Here is a 16602-nt window from a genome sequence, read left to right as displayed (position 1 = left end):
ACATTTCCCACCAGCAGAAGCACAGAGGCCAAACCTATCTTGTAAATTTTTTAAAAAAAAGTTGTTTTCTCACACGTCCTCCTGAGCCACAGTTCATAGGGGTCTCAGAATTATATTTTATTTTTGCATTATCAATTCTGTGAGATTTTTATTATTCATTTCATCCTCATTCCATAAGGTGTAGTCATTTTTTTTTGGGCGTGGCCACCTCCATTTAGGTTCCAGGACAATTTTTAAATGTTTTCACAAGCAGTTTTCCATTCTCCTGAGACCCTTAACAGAAGGAGAAAATCAGCTTTATAAAACTAATTAATATCCTGCCAGAAAGAGTTAAGTGACTGTGCTATTCCTGGAGAATTCTTGCTATTGTAAGGTACAATGGGGCTGATTCTATAAATGGCACCTAAATCGGCCAGCACCTAGAAAAATGATGCCGGCCGCGTGTCGGTCACATGTAGGCGCCGTTTACATAATTGCGGCTAGCAGCCGGGGTTTTAAGAGCCTACATTTCAGGTGCTTAACTTTTTGGGGACTCGTACTTAGCAGCGCCTAAGTCACGCTCCGCCCATAGAAATTCCCACTTAACATTAGGTGCTGTTAAGTACCATGTCAAAGGCGCCTATCACTCAATTAAATTTTTTTTCCCCCCAATTATTGAGGATAATAAATGTATTTTGCCAATTAGACCCCATTTTATCAAACCACATTAGTGTTTTCGGCGGTAAAAGCTCTGACGCTCATAGAATTCCTATGAGTGTCGGAGCTTTTACCACAGCGGCTGGCAATAAAAAAAACCTTAATGCAGCCTAAAGTTAGGCACTTAACTTTAGATACCCTTTATAGAATCAGCGCCAATGTGCCTGTGTTAAATAGGAATACCAAATGACTCCTTGTCCCTGGGTGCAAGATAATTCAGTTCTGGTTCTTTGCCTTTCTGGAGATACATTTCCTTTAAAAAAAAAAAAAAAAGTCCAGTACCACATCTCTTTGCATGCCAAGGCATAAAATTGGAACTAGATCAGCCTGCCCTAGTTGACATGGTGTCACCCGGTGACACTAATGTTTTTAGTGGTTATTTTTTTTCGGTATTTTAAAAAAAGCAGGTAAGAAATGTTTGGACTGTTAACTCCATGAAATAGCACACCAATACAAAATCCCAGAGGGTAAGCAATCAATAAAATACTAACAATCCCTCTTTTCCAATTTAGAATGGTGGGCAACAAGATTGTATAGCCACAAGGGGGGGGGGTCAAAATAACCCCTGCATCTTAACTTAAAAAATTAATTTATAATGTAGATGTACCCTCAGTGCAAAAGTAGAAGCTATCGAAACTTGGGAAAACCAGAGTTCCGGGCTTAAACCTTATTTATGAGAGGCCCTATCTCAAGCCCGTTTAGCAGCATCATGGGCGTACATCTTGTGCTTTCAAATAATAATTGTGAACCCACTAATAAGTGTTTCAGTGACCATTAATTAACCATACAAAATTGAAATCCATCAAACTAAATAGGTGCTCAAGTTAGAAATTTCATAGTACTTATCTCAGGCATTCCTCAAGTTCATAACATTCCTTCAAATGGTGATTTTCCCTGTTCTTGTCCCTGGCTAGTGTTCACAGCCAGGTGCCGTGGCTCTACTGTGCCCAGTTTCAGGATAATTTCTTTCTTCAGGAGCCTTCTTATCAGGGTCTGTTTTGATCGTGCCTCAACAGGAGAAATGAGGAAGAAATACCTCTGAGAAAATCTTATTTATGAGAGGCCCTATCTCGAGGGATTGTTAGTATTTCAACGCCACGAAACAGGGCATTTCTTGGCAATTGAATGTTCTGTGTTTCAGCCAGTAGAATTTGATCCACATTAGACTCTGCGTTTTATTGGAATTCTAAATTCATTAATGATTTCTGGAGAATAAAGGCTGGATATTGGCAATGAATGTCACGTGTAGAGCAGGAGAAGCTGGTGGATTCAGGAAAGTCATCTACGCCACTGACTGTCCTCCTTGGAGGTATTATTGCAAGGGACCATTTAAGATTTGTTTCTCTAGGGCAGGAGTGGCCAACCACATCCTTGGGGGCCATAACCGAGTCATATTTTCACGATTTCCACAGTGAATATGTATGAGTCTTTATCATAGAAACAAAAAACTGTGGAAGTGGATGTTCTGAAAGATGATTTATTTAAAACTCTTCACAATAAAAACAAATCCAAATGTAAGTTGATAGTCCACATCTATTTGTCCTACCACAGTAAGGGAAGGAGATAAGATTTTATGATTGGTATTATTGCTGAATATTAAGTGATATTCTCAATGTGCAAATGTGTTTATGTATTATCACACTTATTGTATGTATAAAAATGAATAAAGATTAAAAAAAAAAACCAAAACCCAGCTACTCTATCCGCTCTTACCACAACTTCTGGCAATGCATTCCAGAGCTTAACTATTCTCTGAGTGAAAAAAATTTCCTTATATTGGTTTTAAAAGTATTTCTCTGTAACTTCGAGTGTCCCCTAGTCTTTGTAATCTTTGCAAATGTTGACTGAACTAGAAGTCCAGAGGATAAGAAAGAACTTGTCATTCCCAAAACAAGAGTGTTTCTTTTTTGATTGTGGTGCATTCTATGCAGTTGAAAGGAGGCTCTGAGGGCTTGGAGAATGGCAGCTTCAGAATCCCAGCTCCAAAAAGCACAAAAAAACATACAAACCAAAAAACTGCACAAAAACCATACATCAAGGAGAACCAGTTCACAAAAAGTAGGGATGGACCATGGGCACCAATAAAAAAAATAATAAAAAAAAAAGATGCGGGAAGTAAAACAAAAAAATATTTTATTGTAAGTACAAAAAATAAAGAAATACCACCGTGGATTTGGATAAAGCAATATAGATCCGACACAGATCCGTGTTTCATTACAAAGTGCCTTCCTCAGGGGTCACAGTCTCTGTGCTGTATGGTATTAAATGTAACGCTGAACACCGTAGTACCGTATATACTCAAATATAGGATGAGATTTTTGGGCCCAAAAATGGGGATCTTGTCCTATATTCGGGTCATCACCCAGTGACCACCCAACCCCCTGGGTAACCATTCAGGGAGCAGTGCAGGGCTGAACAGGATCTTGAAAAGCTCACTCCTGCATGCCGACCAGATGCGTCGCTGGCCACGAGATCTGAGGGAGGGGCTCAGCATGAGGCAGGAGCGCGGAAAGCTCACTCCTGCCCATACACCACTAGGCCACCAAGGATGCGAAAAAAGGGGGAGGAGAGTAAAAAAAATTGTTAGAATCAGCCGGGATAGGAGACAGGAAGGATTCCTCCTGTCCTGGCCTACCACTAGACCACCAGAGTGGGAAGAGGGTACAGGGCAGGAAGGTAGAACAGGATGCAGAGCCTGGCAGGGAGTGAGGGAGGCTGGGTTCAGAGCCTGGTAGGGAAGGGGGCTGGGTGCAGAACCTGACAGGGGAGGGCGTGAGGGAGGGGACACTGGGTGCAGATCCTGGCAGGGCATGGCACTTGAATATTAAGCCCCTCCCTGTCTTACATTTGAGTCAACCATTTTTCCTCCTTTTTGGGTGGAAAAATGGGAGTATCGCCTTATACTGTAGTTGTTGCAAGTGACTAATAAGTCAGTGATCGAGTCCAGTGCCACTCATCCCATTGCGTAGGCTACACTTCCAAAAATAAGACAGTCAAACCTTGGTTTGCGAGTAAAGCGGTTTGTGAGTGTTGCAAGACGAGCAAAACACTCTTGCAAATCTTGCCTCGCAAACTGAGCGTTGACTGGATATGCGAGCCCCCACCCCCAAGAACCGGCATCGCCCGTCCGCCCACTCAAACCTTTACTGCGATTGGGCACTGGCATGCAGCACCAACCCACAGGACATGCCGGTGCTGATAGAGCCTGCCGCTGATCTCTGCTGGGCTTTGAGCATCTGCGCATGCTCAAGGCCTTCTGGCTCCTGCTCTGAGTTGAGGTGGGTGATGCAGATTCCCAGGGGTTGGGTGTAAGCACGCTAGTGGCCTCGGTGGGGGGGGAGGGGGAGTTTAGAATGTGCAACGAATCGCCCGCGTTTACATTCACTCCTATGGGGAAAGTTGCTTTGATATATGAGCATTTTGGTTTACGAGCATGTTTGTGGAACAAATTATGCTTGCAAACCAAGGCTCCACTGTATTTGGTTTTACCTCTAGTGCCTCTCTTTTTTTTGTTGGTGCCCATGGTCCATCCCTACTTTCAGAATCCCTGCAACATGTTTTATTAACTCTGTAAATAACTGTGCTGCCACAGAAAAAGTGTAGAGGCAGGTGTGCCAAGTGAAAGTAGCAGAGCAGGTCTTGAGCTGAGCCAGGATCTGATTGGATGCAGTTCAGGCTGCTCTTCCTGAAATGCCATGTACTGTGATATATACCTCTTATGCCTTTTCATTGTTAGGTTTTAAAATTGGCTAACAGGAATGTAAGCTGCAGCAAAGATCTGGCTCCATTTAACATGGGGGAGCCAAGATTTCTCCTTGCAGAGATTAATCCCCTACCTTTTTTTTTTTGGTCACATGCCTGTGGTTCAAGCCAGGGTTTGGAATCTGGCTGGGTGAGCACTTGGTTTGAAATGAAGTGATAGTACATGGGGCAATGGGCTTTAGTGTCAAATAACCCACCTAAAATCTAGATCAGGGCTGTCTAAGTCCGGTCCTCGAGATCTACTGGCAGGCCAGGTTTTCAGGATATCCACAATGAATATGCATGAGAGAGATTTGTCTGCACTGCCTTCAGGTATGCAAATCTCTCTCATGCGTGTTCATTGTGGATATCCAGAAAACCTGGCCTGCCAGTAGATCTCGAGGACCGGACTTGGGACAGCCCTGATCTAGATGTTCCAAGAAAAGGCAGTAATGCCTCTAGACACATATTCGCCTGTTAAACTAATATTCTATAAAGGAAGTGTCTCTTTTTTAAAAGGATAGGCTCCAAATTGGCACATTTATGGCACCTACAAATAAGCATCAATTTGTAAAATTTACCCTCTTAGTGCATTTGTGGTAAGAAAGCTGTGCAAAAGTAAAATGTTTGCAGATCTGAGACGCAGTGGCACAGTGAGGGTAGGAAGCACCCGGGACAGTGGTGCCCCCCCCTCACTCCTTCCCTGCCCACCCCCTTCCACACTCACACCCTCCCCTCCCTCTTTAAATCTTTGCCAGCGCAGGCAACTTCTCCAGTCTGCTGCTCACACTGGTGTTGGCTTTCTCTCTGATGTCACTTCCTGGCCCCATGACCTGGAAGTGATTTCATAGGGGAGCCAGGCTGGTACAAACAGCAGGCTGGAGAAGTTGCTCATGCTGGCAAAGATTTAACGAGGTAGATGGAGGGGGTGGAGAGGTACTGGCGCCCCCACCCATTCAGTGCCCGGAGTGGTGTGTCCCCCGCCCTCCCTGGTTACTATGCTACTGCTCAGATGTGAAGAATCTTTGCGCTGGTGTCCCATATCTCATGCGGTGGAGGTTATGAGCACCTTTTAGAAACTGTTAGATCACATAAGAGCCAGCTCTGTAGGTGCTTGAGCATTCCTAACATTGAACAAACTCCTTGACTGTGCAGGAAGAGGTCATTTCTGTTGGATTTAGCACCTCCAATAATTTTGAAAAGTTGGCTACTATGTTCGGGCCACATGTCATCATCTGCATGTGACCAGTGTAGCTCATCTTAAAAGCTGCTGTAGGGTGCTGATGTCTGTCTTTCTGTTCCTTCTCCTTTCCACCAAAGCTAACTATGGAGTCCTCAAACCGTGATTTGGAGCAGGGGAAGCAGGACCAGGAGCTGCGTCAGTTATTAAACAAGCATAAAAGCAAACAGAGTGAGTATGCCTTGCTGGGTAGAGGGGTCTGGATCTTCAGGATTGCTTAAGAAATGTGTATGTTTCCATTCAAGTGTTCACCGTCGGAAAAGCAGTGTAGAATGTGGCAATCTGCAGCTCATTGCTAAAATACCCTCCTTCTTGTTGGTTCATGAGCACTGAATGGCTCATGCACTGACAGGGAGGCATTAAAAAAATACAAGGGCAGCTGCATGAGGGGTCACCTCCACAACCATCCAAATAAAATCCCCCTATCCCCCCCGAACCTCTCAATGCCCACCCCCAATTTCCCCCAAACAAATAGTTCTGACATATCCTTCACCACCCAATGCTTTCTCCCCCTCCCCCCCCCAAAAAAAGGCTTGGTGTTTAGCAGCAACCGTACCCTCTTGATCTTCTCTGATGCCCATTTGCTCCTTCCTCTTCACCATTATCTTTGAACATGCCAGTTTCTGACCCTACCAATGCACCTGGAGATGCATTGCACAGGGTCAGTCTGTCAAAAGGAATTTTTCCTTTATTTGGCAGACTGATCCTAGGATGTACTGTGTGGGGTCAGTTGTTGCCATTTTTGAAGATGGCACAGAGGCAGGAATGAGTGGGCATCATTCATACCTCTACTTGAAGATATGCCTTAGGGAGGGTAGGTGGGATCTACTAGACACTAGGGCTATTTGTTTGGGGGGGATTTCAGGGGAATTTGGAGGTCAGGGGGTTGGGCAGTCAGGGTCATCTCAGGGGGGGGAGAATCCAGAGGTCTTGGGGTGAGTGTGGGGGGGTCACAATTATTTTTGGGGAGGATCGAGAGTGGAGGTTTCATTACACACCAGAGCTAATTGTTTGGGAAGGGTTGTGAGGGATTTGGGGTTCTGTGGGTAGATGTCAGATGATCGGGGAATACTACTACTGCTATTAATCATTTCTATAGCGCTACCAGACGCACGCAGCACTGTACAGAGTCACAAAGAGTAAGAAAATAGTCCCTGCTTGAAAGAGCTTACAATCTAAACAGGCAAGACAGACACACAAGATGTCATGGATACAGTTTAGGGGAGGGGGTGGAGGGATTGGGGCTTTAAGCTTTTCTGCCCCGATGCAGAATAATAAAGTAATCCTATATACTGCCACAAATGTGATAGTAAATTTCTCACTTTGGACTTACCTTAAAATCTGTTTCTGAGAACATAAGCAACGCCTCCGCTGGGTCAGACCTGAGGTCCATCATGCCCAGAAGTCCGCTCACGCGGCGGCCCAACAGGTCCAGGACCTGTGCAGTAATCCTCTATTTATACCCCTCTATCCCCTTTTCCAGCAGGAAATTGTCCAATCCTTTCTTAAACCCCTGTACTGTACCCTGCCCTGTTACGCCCTCTGGAAGCGCATTCCAGTAGTCCACCACTCATTGGGTAAAGAAGAACTTCCTAGCATTCGTTTTGAATCTGTCCCCTTTCAACTTTTCCAAGTGTCCTCTTGTTCTTTTATTTTTCGAAAGTTTGAAGAATCTGTCCCTCTCTACTCTCTCTATGCCCTTCATGATCTTATAAGTCTCTATCATATCCCCTCTAAGTCTCCTCTTCTCCAGGGAAAAGAGACCCAGTTTCTCCAATCTCTCAGCGTATGAGAGGTTTTCCATTCCTTTTATCAAACGTGTCGCTCTCCTCTGAACCCTCTCGAGTAACGCCATATCCTTCTTAAGGTACGGAGACCAATATTGGACGCAGTATTCCAGATGCGGGCGCACCATCGCCCGATACAATGGCAGGATAACTTCTTTTGTCCTTGTTGTAATACCCTTCTTGATTATGCCTAGCATTTTATTTGCTTTCTTAGCGGCTGCTGCGCACTGTGCCGTCGGCTTCATTGTCATGTCCACCATTACCCCCAAGTCCCTTTCTTGGTTACTCTCATTCAATAATATCCCTCCCATCGTATAGTTGTACCTCGGGTTTCTGTTTCCCACATGCAATACTTTACATTTCTCAACGTTGAACTTCATCTGCCATCTCGCCGCCCATTCCCCCAGTTTGTTCAAGTCCCTTTGCAATTCTTCGCATTCCTCTTTAGTCCCAGCTCCACTAAATAGTTTTGTATCGTCCGCAAATTTTATTATCTCACACTTCGTGCCTGTTTCTAGATCATTTATGAATATATTAAATAACAGCGGCCCGAGCACTGAGCCCTGCGGAACACCACTCGTGACCCTCATCCAGTCCGAGTAGTGGCCCTTCACCCCTACCCTCTGTTTCCTACCCGCCAACCAGTTTCTGATCCATCTATGAGGGGTGGAGACAGAATAGATGATAGTCTCCATACAATACATTTTTAATACTGACATTTAAATCACGAGTTTACCTTCACATTAGGGGTTTAGCCAGCTCTCCAATTTTGAGGCACCCAGAGATGGATGGAATAGGAGGGACAATGCATTCTTACCTTCTTCCTTACATGCTGAACATACTTTTGATGGCGGGAATGCTGAGGCCTTACCAGACAAATACATATAGAGGCCAAGCTGCTTCCCTTCTTGTGCTGCTTCCTTAATGTGGAAGTTGGTGGTATACCTTCATCCGCCAATGCCAGGACTTCTTGTACCGAGCATGGGGTACTTTAGCAGTATGTGAAAAAGATAAAAATATGGCTTTTGAGGACTTGAAAGATCTCCAGTTCAAATTTGTCTTAATCAAGAAGCTGAGTGTGGTCTAAAGCAGTATTCCCGGGTGGGTGGGTGTTTGAGATGATGCTTCAGTATCATGTTTTTAGTCGTAAGGGACAGGCACGGGAGTCCTGCAGAGCTAGCTTTTTTCCTTGCAGCCTGTGGAACACAACTGGAGGACTTCCACAGAGCTTAGAAGGAAAGTCAACCTAGACTGTGAACATCTTGGCTTGACACTAAATGCATTTGGAGATTTAAATTGACTACAAAAAGCCAGCAATCTTTGGCTACTTGCAGCCTACTCCAGAGCACTTTCTCTGATTTCTCCCGCCAAACAGGAAGTTGATTCTGAGGTGGTGGGACAAATCAGAGAGAGTACTCTGCGGCAGGCTGCAAGCAGCCTAGGATGATCACTGAACTGCCACAGCTCTATAGAAGCTACTTTTTACAAGTAAATAGCAAGGACAGTGGGAATTGACATGCTGAACCTGACGGAGGAAGAGAGGGAGCAATTTTGGATCCCGGAGGTGGAAGGGAGGGTGTGAGAGGTGCTGATCCATGTGAAGGCTGGGGGAGAGCCTCAACTTTAGAATTTGTTTGACCATTTTTAGTTCAAACATTTTATTAAATTTTTATAGCAGGCAAAATACAGCTGAGAACTATATAAAATATGACATACAAAGTAATCATAGTGATATTTTTAGGTCTAAAACTGCATCAACTTATCCATAGGCTCGACCTGGATTTGAATATGTATGGTAGTAGTCTATAAAGCAATCTTGGTGTCCAGATGCCAACTGTTATAGAACAGACTCCTACAACACTGTCTTGAGGAACCTAAATAGAGGCACCCAGTTATAAAGTTATCCATTTGCAACTATATATATTTTCCCTTGCCTAGTCCATTTAATAGACCTAGGGTTACCATATGGCTCCAGAAAAGAGGATGGATTGAGACATCCGGGTTTTACTTCCATTGAAAGCACTGGAAGTAAAACCCGGATGTCTCAATCCTGAAAATTTGCTGAAAAATATACTCAAGCTGCTCAGCTCCTCAGATAGTTTAATGCACTTAGTTTCTGTGCCACTAGGCAACTTAACTAAATAGTATCCTATTTACATCATCTGGGAAGGTAATTGTGCCCGAATCCCTACAGTGGGCTCCGTCTCTGGCAGTGTTCAAAGCCTGGTTAAAAGCCCACCTCTTCGAGAGTGCTTTCAACTCCTAACTCCTCTCACCTTGGGTTCTGCATCCCCAACCCTATATGTCATGTCTGTCTGTCCAAGTTAGATTGTAAGCCCTTCTGAGCAGGGACCGTCTATAAATGTCAAAATGTACAGCACTGCATATGCCTTTCAGTGCTATATAAGTGATAAATAGTAGTAGTAGTAATAGTGGAGAATTAATTTTTTTGAATTTCTATACCGTTTGTCCCTGTTCCTGCCCCGTTCCATGTCGTTCTCTATTCTGGTTCTCAGCCTACTGCTGTAGCCATTAGGTCATTCTTCCAGGAGAGGTGTGAGCAGGACTCAGCCACTGTACCCCACAAGGACAGAAGACAGGATTATACCTGATGCTATATATGCAGGTTAGCCAGCTTCCTAATCATTTTAGTGGGCAGATTAGATAGGTCATTTCAATCTTTTATTTGTTGTCGCATGCTGTGTTACTGGAAGTGGGAGTGGCTTCCAACAGGTTCATAGCAAGTTGTGTGTCTATGTAGCCATACAAAATATAAGAATAGCCATACTGGGTCAGATCAATGGTCCATCTAGCCCAGTGTCCTGTTTCCAATAGTGGACAAGCCAGATCACAAGTACATGGCAGAAACCCAAATAATGGCAACATTCCATGCTACCGATCCCACAGCTTCTCTCATGCCTATCTCAAAAGCAGACTGAGGATTTTCCTTTAAGAACTTGTCCAAACTTTTTTTTTTTTTTTTTAAATCCAGATAGGCTAACTGCTATTAACACATCCTCTGATTAAAAAGTTCCAGAGGAGTTCCATCCCCTTAATCATTTTCATCACCCTTCATTGAACCTTTTCTATTCCAACAAGGGAGGTTGGGGGTGCTAAAATTGTGCCCTGTTCTTGTAGTGGATGGGGTGAGAGTAGTTGGAGGCCTGCCTCACATGGAGCATTTCTGACTCAGGATGCTTCTGCTTTCCATGCCACAGAGTTTGAGTTTTCTTGGTTCCAAGGTAGGCTGAGTAAATGTTTTGGCCCTGGTTCTGACTTCAGTCTGCTCTGTTTACACATCTGTCCCCTAGCCATAGAGGAAGTTGGAGACAAGCTCATACCAGCCCTGAATCTGTCTTTGTCCTTTTGTGACACACAGCCTTTAATAACCACACAGATCCCAGACACGTAGTCAGAGCATAGACATCTTCTGTGCCAATACAGAACATTGAGAGCGATACCTGCTCCCCTCCCCAACCCCTTACTCGCCACCAAGGTGACAGGACCAGGGTCTTTAGCCTCAACAATATGGTTCGCTCTCTCACCAGGCTGAGGTTTGTGTTTTTGTAGCCCAGCATTTCTGCTAGACCAGTGTGTCGCAAACTTTTAAAGCTGCTGGCGCACTAATCTCCGGGCTGCGGCTGGAGGGCACCTGGAAATGCATGGCCGTCGACGCGATGACATCACGCGCATGCAAGATGTCACGTCGATGTGCACGGATGTCCTCCAGCCGCAGCCCTGAGCCTCCTGTTACCGCCGGTGGGGGGTGCTGCAGAAGGAGAGGAGAAGCAGAGGTGCCGGCTGACTGACTACAGGAAGTGCCTCTTACCAAGAGAGGCACGTCCTATAAGCAGTCAGCCAGCGCCTCCCCTCCCCTTTGGCATCTCGGAGCGCACCTGGCATCCTCGGAACACCGTTTGCGATACACCGTGCTAGACGCTCACAGGGAGAAACTACTGCCGGAGTGATTTCTATTGGTAAGCACTCTTATCCTCACATTGCATAGCTGGGGACCAGCTAGCAAAGGCTTTGCAGTCATATATGACCCAAAACACCATGAGTTGCGGGCCATGAGGAAACAGGGTCCCTGTGCTATAACCAGGGAAATTCCACATTCCTCTTTTGCTGCAGTGATGAGCCATTTGTCGTTTGTACATGTGCCTCCTTTTCTCATTGCCTGACACTTCTCTGTGCAAGATGGCAGAGATGCACCGTGCAGGTGGGGATATGTGTACCAGGGTATGCATGTGTGACAGAAGGGTTCCTCAAAGACACGGAGGTAAAATCTTTTCTGACAGGGAGTTGGTTGGCAAATCTACCTGGCTTTTCTTAATACAATACTTTTTGCTGTCCCAGAGCAAGCTGTGTAATAAAAATTGTCTCTTGATCTGTAAATATTGTATCTGGGAAGCACCTTTTCTTTTTTTTTAATCTTGCAATTGCAGTGAATGTGACAGAGCTCCCCCCATGGCTCCCCCTCACGGGGTAAATATTGATACTGGTACAGTATATTGGTGATCCTGGTCCTTCATAGGCCTGGTGGCAGGGATGGTTTAGTGATGACTGAGGACTCTTCTCTGCGCTGGAGCAGCGCAGCATGAAAAAGCACAAACTGGTGATTCTTAAAATATGAATTGAGAGCCACAAACAGTCGCCCAAGTCCCCTGTGCTTCGTCATTGGTACAGTCTGACTCTGCCTGACTAAATATGATGAGGAAGTGCAACACATACAATGAGAGACATCTGATGGAAGCATTTAAAACCTTTCCAGCAGTCTAAAGTGTTCTTAGCATTCCCCTCTCCAGTGCTGAAGGCAGTTTTCTAATACAGCACACCTGAGGTGTGTCCCAGAAACCCTCACACACACACACCCTGTTGTATCATCATTTATATATAAAGATAGCAAACAGCAGTGAATTGTGTTAAAGTGGATTGCATCCCACGTCCATAGGTAATGATGAAATTGTGGTGACGCTTTTTTTTCCCTGTAACAGTGGGTGTGCCTCTGTGTTCCCATGTCTGCAGGTGCTGTGGCAAGTAATGCGGTGAAGCAGAAGCTGGCAGAAGTGATCCGCAGCAAGCAGCAGGCGGCACTGGAGCGTACCAGTGCCAGTAACATTAATGGTCCTGCAATCCCATATCGGTGAGTGGCTCTGGAATGCTCCGTGAGAATCTCTGGTCATAAAGATGAAAGAACACACAAGGGCAGTGCAGGGCAGGCTTCAGGGTGCGTTGACCAGGGTGGTCATTCAGTACGCCATTTGACAAGGATTGCTACAGGGAGCCTTGATTGCATGTTGGTGGGTTTTCTCCTGACCCAACTCAACTGGAAGAGCTGCACAGTGAGTGACCCCCATCCATCTTCTCCCAGTACAACCAGAGCCCACTCAAGACAGAGATAGTACCTGCAAAAAGAAAAAAAAATTGTAAAACTGTTTTGGTTGTACCACAGAATGGTGGCATGTCAAATCCACAATCCTTACCCTTGCTCTTTTTCTCCAAGGAGGGATATGGACTATTGGCATTTCTGCTTAGAGAGTTGCCTGCTCTAGGGCCACCCCAGGCTTAGTTGACCAGGGGCAGTGGGATATCTTTTTCCTTGGAAGGGCCAGACAAACCAATCTCTGATTCTGATCCTCATCCTTCTGGTTGCTAATGTTTTGTGTGTTTAAAAAAAAAAAAAAAAAAAAAAGTAAGGTCATTGACCCTGTGGCCTACCCCTTTCTGCTGCCCTTGGGGTTGATGAAGCCTGGTGCTCACAATGCTTGATGGCAGTCTCAATCTCTGTACCATAGTGACACCTATGGGCTGGAATTAGGAACTACAATTGTAGCATTCATTTTTTGTTTATTTTTAAAATAATTCTTCTCTGCTTAATGCCTAAGCGGATTACAGTACAAACAAACAGAATCAAATACACTTAGACATATTATAACACCAAATGTTATCTCTTCCAACTCCCCCCAACTAAAAAATAACATACATCTAATAAAATGTTTACACAATACAAACTATAAAATAGACGTAACGCCAAAAACTAATGAAAAGCAATGGAGTGTTGCAGTAACTGGTCTATACGAGTTTGGGGAAACACATTCCTAGGGAGTTGCAATGAAAGTGTATTGTACCAGATCGTAACACTGGCTCCAATAACACTAGAGGCCCAAAGGAATAGAAGGAGAATGCTGGCTGAAAAATTACCCTCAACACAATCAAGTATTCAAATCCAGATTCTGTTACATAACACTGGAGCCTATATGTTAGGTGATCAATCTGTGCTCATGAACTGCTTGCAGAAGGATATCAATCACATTTTTCAGCTTCCCCTTCATCACCAGTGGATTATAGTGCCCTCTTCAGTTTTTCCTTCTTCAAGGGAACTGAGAAGATGTTTTCTGATCTGTTTTATTTGGTTCTTATTATTTTCAATAATAATAATCATTTATTTTTATATACAGCCATACCCGAAAGTTCTAGGTGGTTACCAACAATTAAGCATGGTACATACAATACAAGTCATTGATATTCGGCAAGTTAAATGCATACGATATGGGAAGAAATACTTACAATGTAGGAAACATACAGACAATTTTAAAATGGAATAAAAAATGTTATGTTAAATAATAAGATACATTAAGAGCCCAGCCTATTGAATAATTTAGTTTTTATCTGTTTTCTAAAATCAAAATAGGAGGAAGCTTCTAACACAGTTTTGGCAAGCCATAAATTCAGTTTGGCTGCCTGAAAAGAAAAGGTTCTCTCAAGGAACCTTTTATAGTGACAGGATTTCATTGAGGGATATGCAAACAAGTGTACTCTTCGAGAGCTCTTGTTAGTGTAACTCAGAGTAAAATGAGGGATAAGATAACCTGGTAGCATACCAAATACTGTTTTATAGCAGATGCATGAGAACTTAAACAAAACTCTGGATTCCAATGGCAGCCAGTGGAGCTTTTGATAAAAGGAGGTAACATGCTCCCATTTCTTTAGACCAAGTATTTTTCTTCAGTTTTGTGAGGCTTCGGTGCACAGAGGACCCCCCATGTTTGGGGCTACTCTGCCTGGGAAAGGATGCAGACTCCACAAGGGTGGGCTGTAGCTTGCAGGGCAACCCCCAGGTGTACCTGTGAAGCCAGTCTACTTTGTGCTTCTGTGAGGCTCGGGGGTCTGTTTTCCTGGGAGCTAGCTCGCCTTCTGATTTATCAGAGGCTTGAGTGCAGGCTGTGGGGCCCCTGTATGAATCCCTTTGGGTTTCAGGGAGCTGGCTTCATTTTATTCTATCCTTGTTGCTCCCTGAGGATCTGTGGGATGTGGAAACTTGCAGCCCAAAGATCGCCAGTTGTGGACTGTTTCCTCTAAGGAATGAGGCAGAAAGTCCTCCTATTTCAGTCAGGCTGCAGAAAATCGGGGCGGGGGGGGGAGGGTCTGAAAAATTATTTTTATGGGTTTCTGGGGCTAGAGATAGGGTCCCCTACCTCCAAAACCTTTTTCCCTTAGCTATTTTTAAACTTCAGAGAAGCCCCCACAGGCTGTTTTTGGTATGATTTTTCTGGTGGTGGCCATCTTGGATTTTAAATGATTTTTTTTAAGCCTCCATCTGCCTCAAAACTCTATGATTTGGCTCAAAATCAGCTGGGATTGACTCTTCAGGCTGTTCTGCCCCTATATCATGCCAGATTTGTGCTAGATGGTTGACTGAGGAGCATCCAAGTACTGCATGCCATGGGGCACACGAGGGAGGGGCTGGAGCCTCGGGCTAAGCCTCCTCATCTAGGGCTGGGGAACCTCAGAAGTTCTGAGTGGTAGGGAGACAATCCCTTCCAGAGACCTCAAACAGCGAAGGTGTGAAATGCAAGTGCGTGGACGCAGTGGAGCCCAAGAGAAGCCAGTCTGAGGTCCTGCAGGGGTCTATGGGGCCACCTGTACAAGGATTTACCCCAGAGTTTGTAAATTTCATGTGGAAAGTTTATTTGACGGGCCCTGGACATGCTGCACTGCCTGAGGGTGCTCTGTCAGTGAGTCAGGGAGAAATCACTTTAATGGAGGTCTCCCCACCACAGAGTAAACTGGATCCCAGCCTCACTGACCAAGTGGAACATGACTGGGAGGATAGGAGGTCAGACTCCATGCTTTTGTTGTCCCAGGGCTTGGCTGTTTTCCTGGAGGATTCTGGTTCCTTGTCTGGGACCAGGAATCAAGTGGCGATAGCTGCCCTTGACCAAGGGGACGATCCAACGGTGCAGCGGCTTTTCAAGTCAGCATCTTATCACGGATGTGTTCAGGGAGTTAAATTTGGAGCCCCAGCAGCCATCTACTTCATAGTGCATGACTGTGAGTGGCTGAGACCACCTTTTTTCCCTGCATATCTGGACATCACTTTGCTGGTCACTGAGCAATGGAAGACTTCGGAAGCTTCCCTGAAGGTGGAAAAAACTATGTCCAATCTTTACCCTGTGATTCCAGACTTTCAGCAGCTGTTTAGTCAGCCAAAGGTGGATTATGCGGTGGCTCAAGTGACTAGCGTACCTCCCTCCCTAGTGAGGGGGGAGTGATGTTAAAGGATGCACAAGATTGCAAGATGAACGTGGTGCTTAAAAGGCAATTTGAAGAACTGGCTTTGGAGATCAAAGCTACAGCGGCAGCCTCGTCTGTGGCATATGCTTGCTACACCAGGTTAAGGTGGAGTCTTACTGTGGAGGGGGCCGTCTGCCCTCAGCTGGTGCTGGAAGGGGTAGATTATGTAGCAGATGCTCTATATGACATCGGAGTCATGAATAAGGTTTTGACGTATGTTTCGGCCTTCAGTATGCTCTGAATCAGGCAGTGGGCGGGCAATTCAGCTTCCAAAGCCACGCTGAGCAGACTGCCCTTCAAAGGGCAGATTCTATTTGGTAAAGGCTTAGATGACCCTAAGGCCAGTGTAGCAGATCGCTGCCCTAAATCTCTGCCAGACAGCAGACCTCGCCAACCCATCGGGGGTGGCAGAGGCAATTTTTGTTACTTATAATGTTCCTCTGGTCAGGGATCCTTTCAGGGATCCAGACAGAGATTTAACAACTCCAGACACGAAAAGCCCTCAGGGTTTTGCATCGGCACAACCTCCAAGAAGTCCCAATGATGCCAGGTCAACAGTTGTGT

At 45.1% G+C, this 16602-nt stretch overlaps 1 protein-coding gene across 8 annotated transcripts in view; it reads left to right on the top strand.

Annotated features, from left to right (window-relative positions):
- Positions 1–16602, top strand: part of HDAC7 (histone deacetylase 7) — a 543111-nt gene that overhangs the window by 414452 nt on the left and 112057 nt on the right. For all 8 annotated transcript variants that reach the window (XM_033936587.1, XM_033936586.1, XM_033936589.1 and 5 more), the window contains exons 3-4: positions 5758–5848; positions 12490–12607. In XM_033936587.1, the coding sequence (XP_033792478.1) occupies positions 5758–5848; positions 12490–12607 (209 nt within the window). The remainder of the gene's footprint in view (positions 1–5757; positions 5849–12489; positions 12608–16602) is intronic.

This window comes from Geotrypetes seraphini, chromosome 3 (genome assembly GCF_902459505.1).
Source record: "Geotrypetes seraphini chromosome 3, aGeoSer1.1, whole genome shotgun sequence".
Classification (NCBI taxonomy): Eukaryota; Metazoa; Chordata; class Amphibia; order Gymnophiona; family Dermophiidae; genus Geotrypetes; species Geotrypetes seraphini.
Note: the sequence above shows the minus strand (reverse complement) of the source record. Positions and strands in the feature narration are given on the sequence as shown.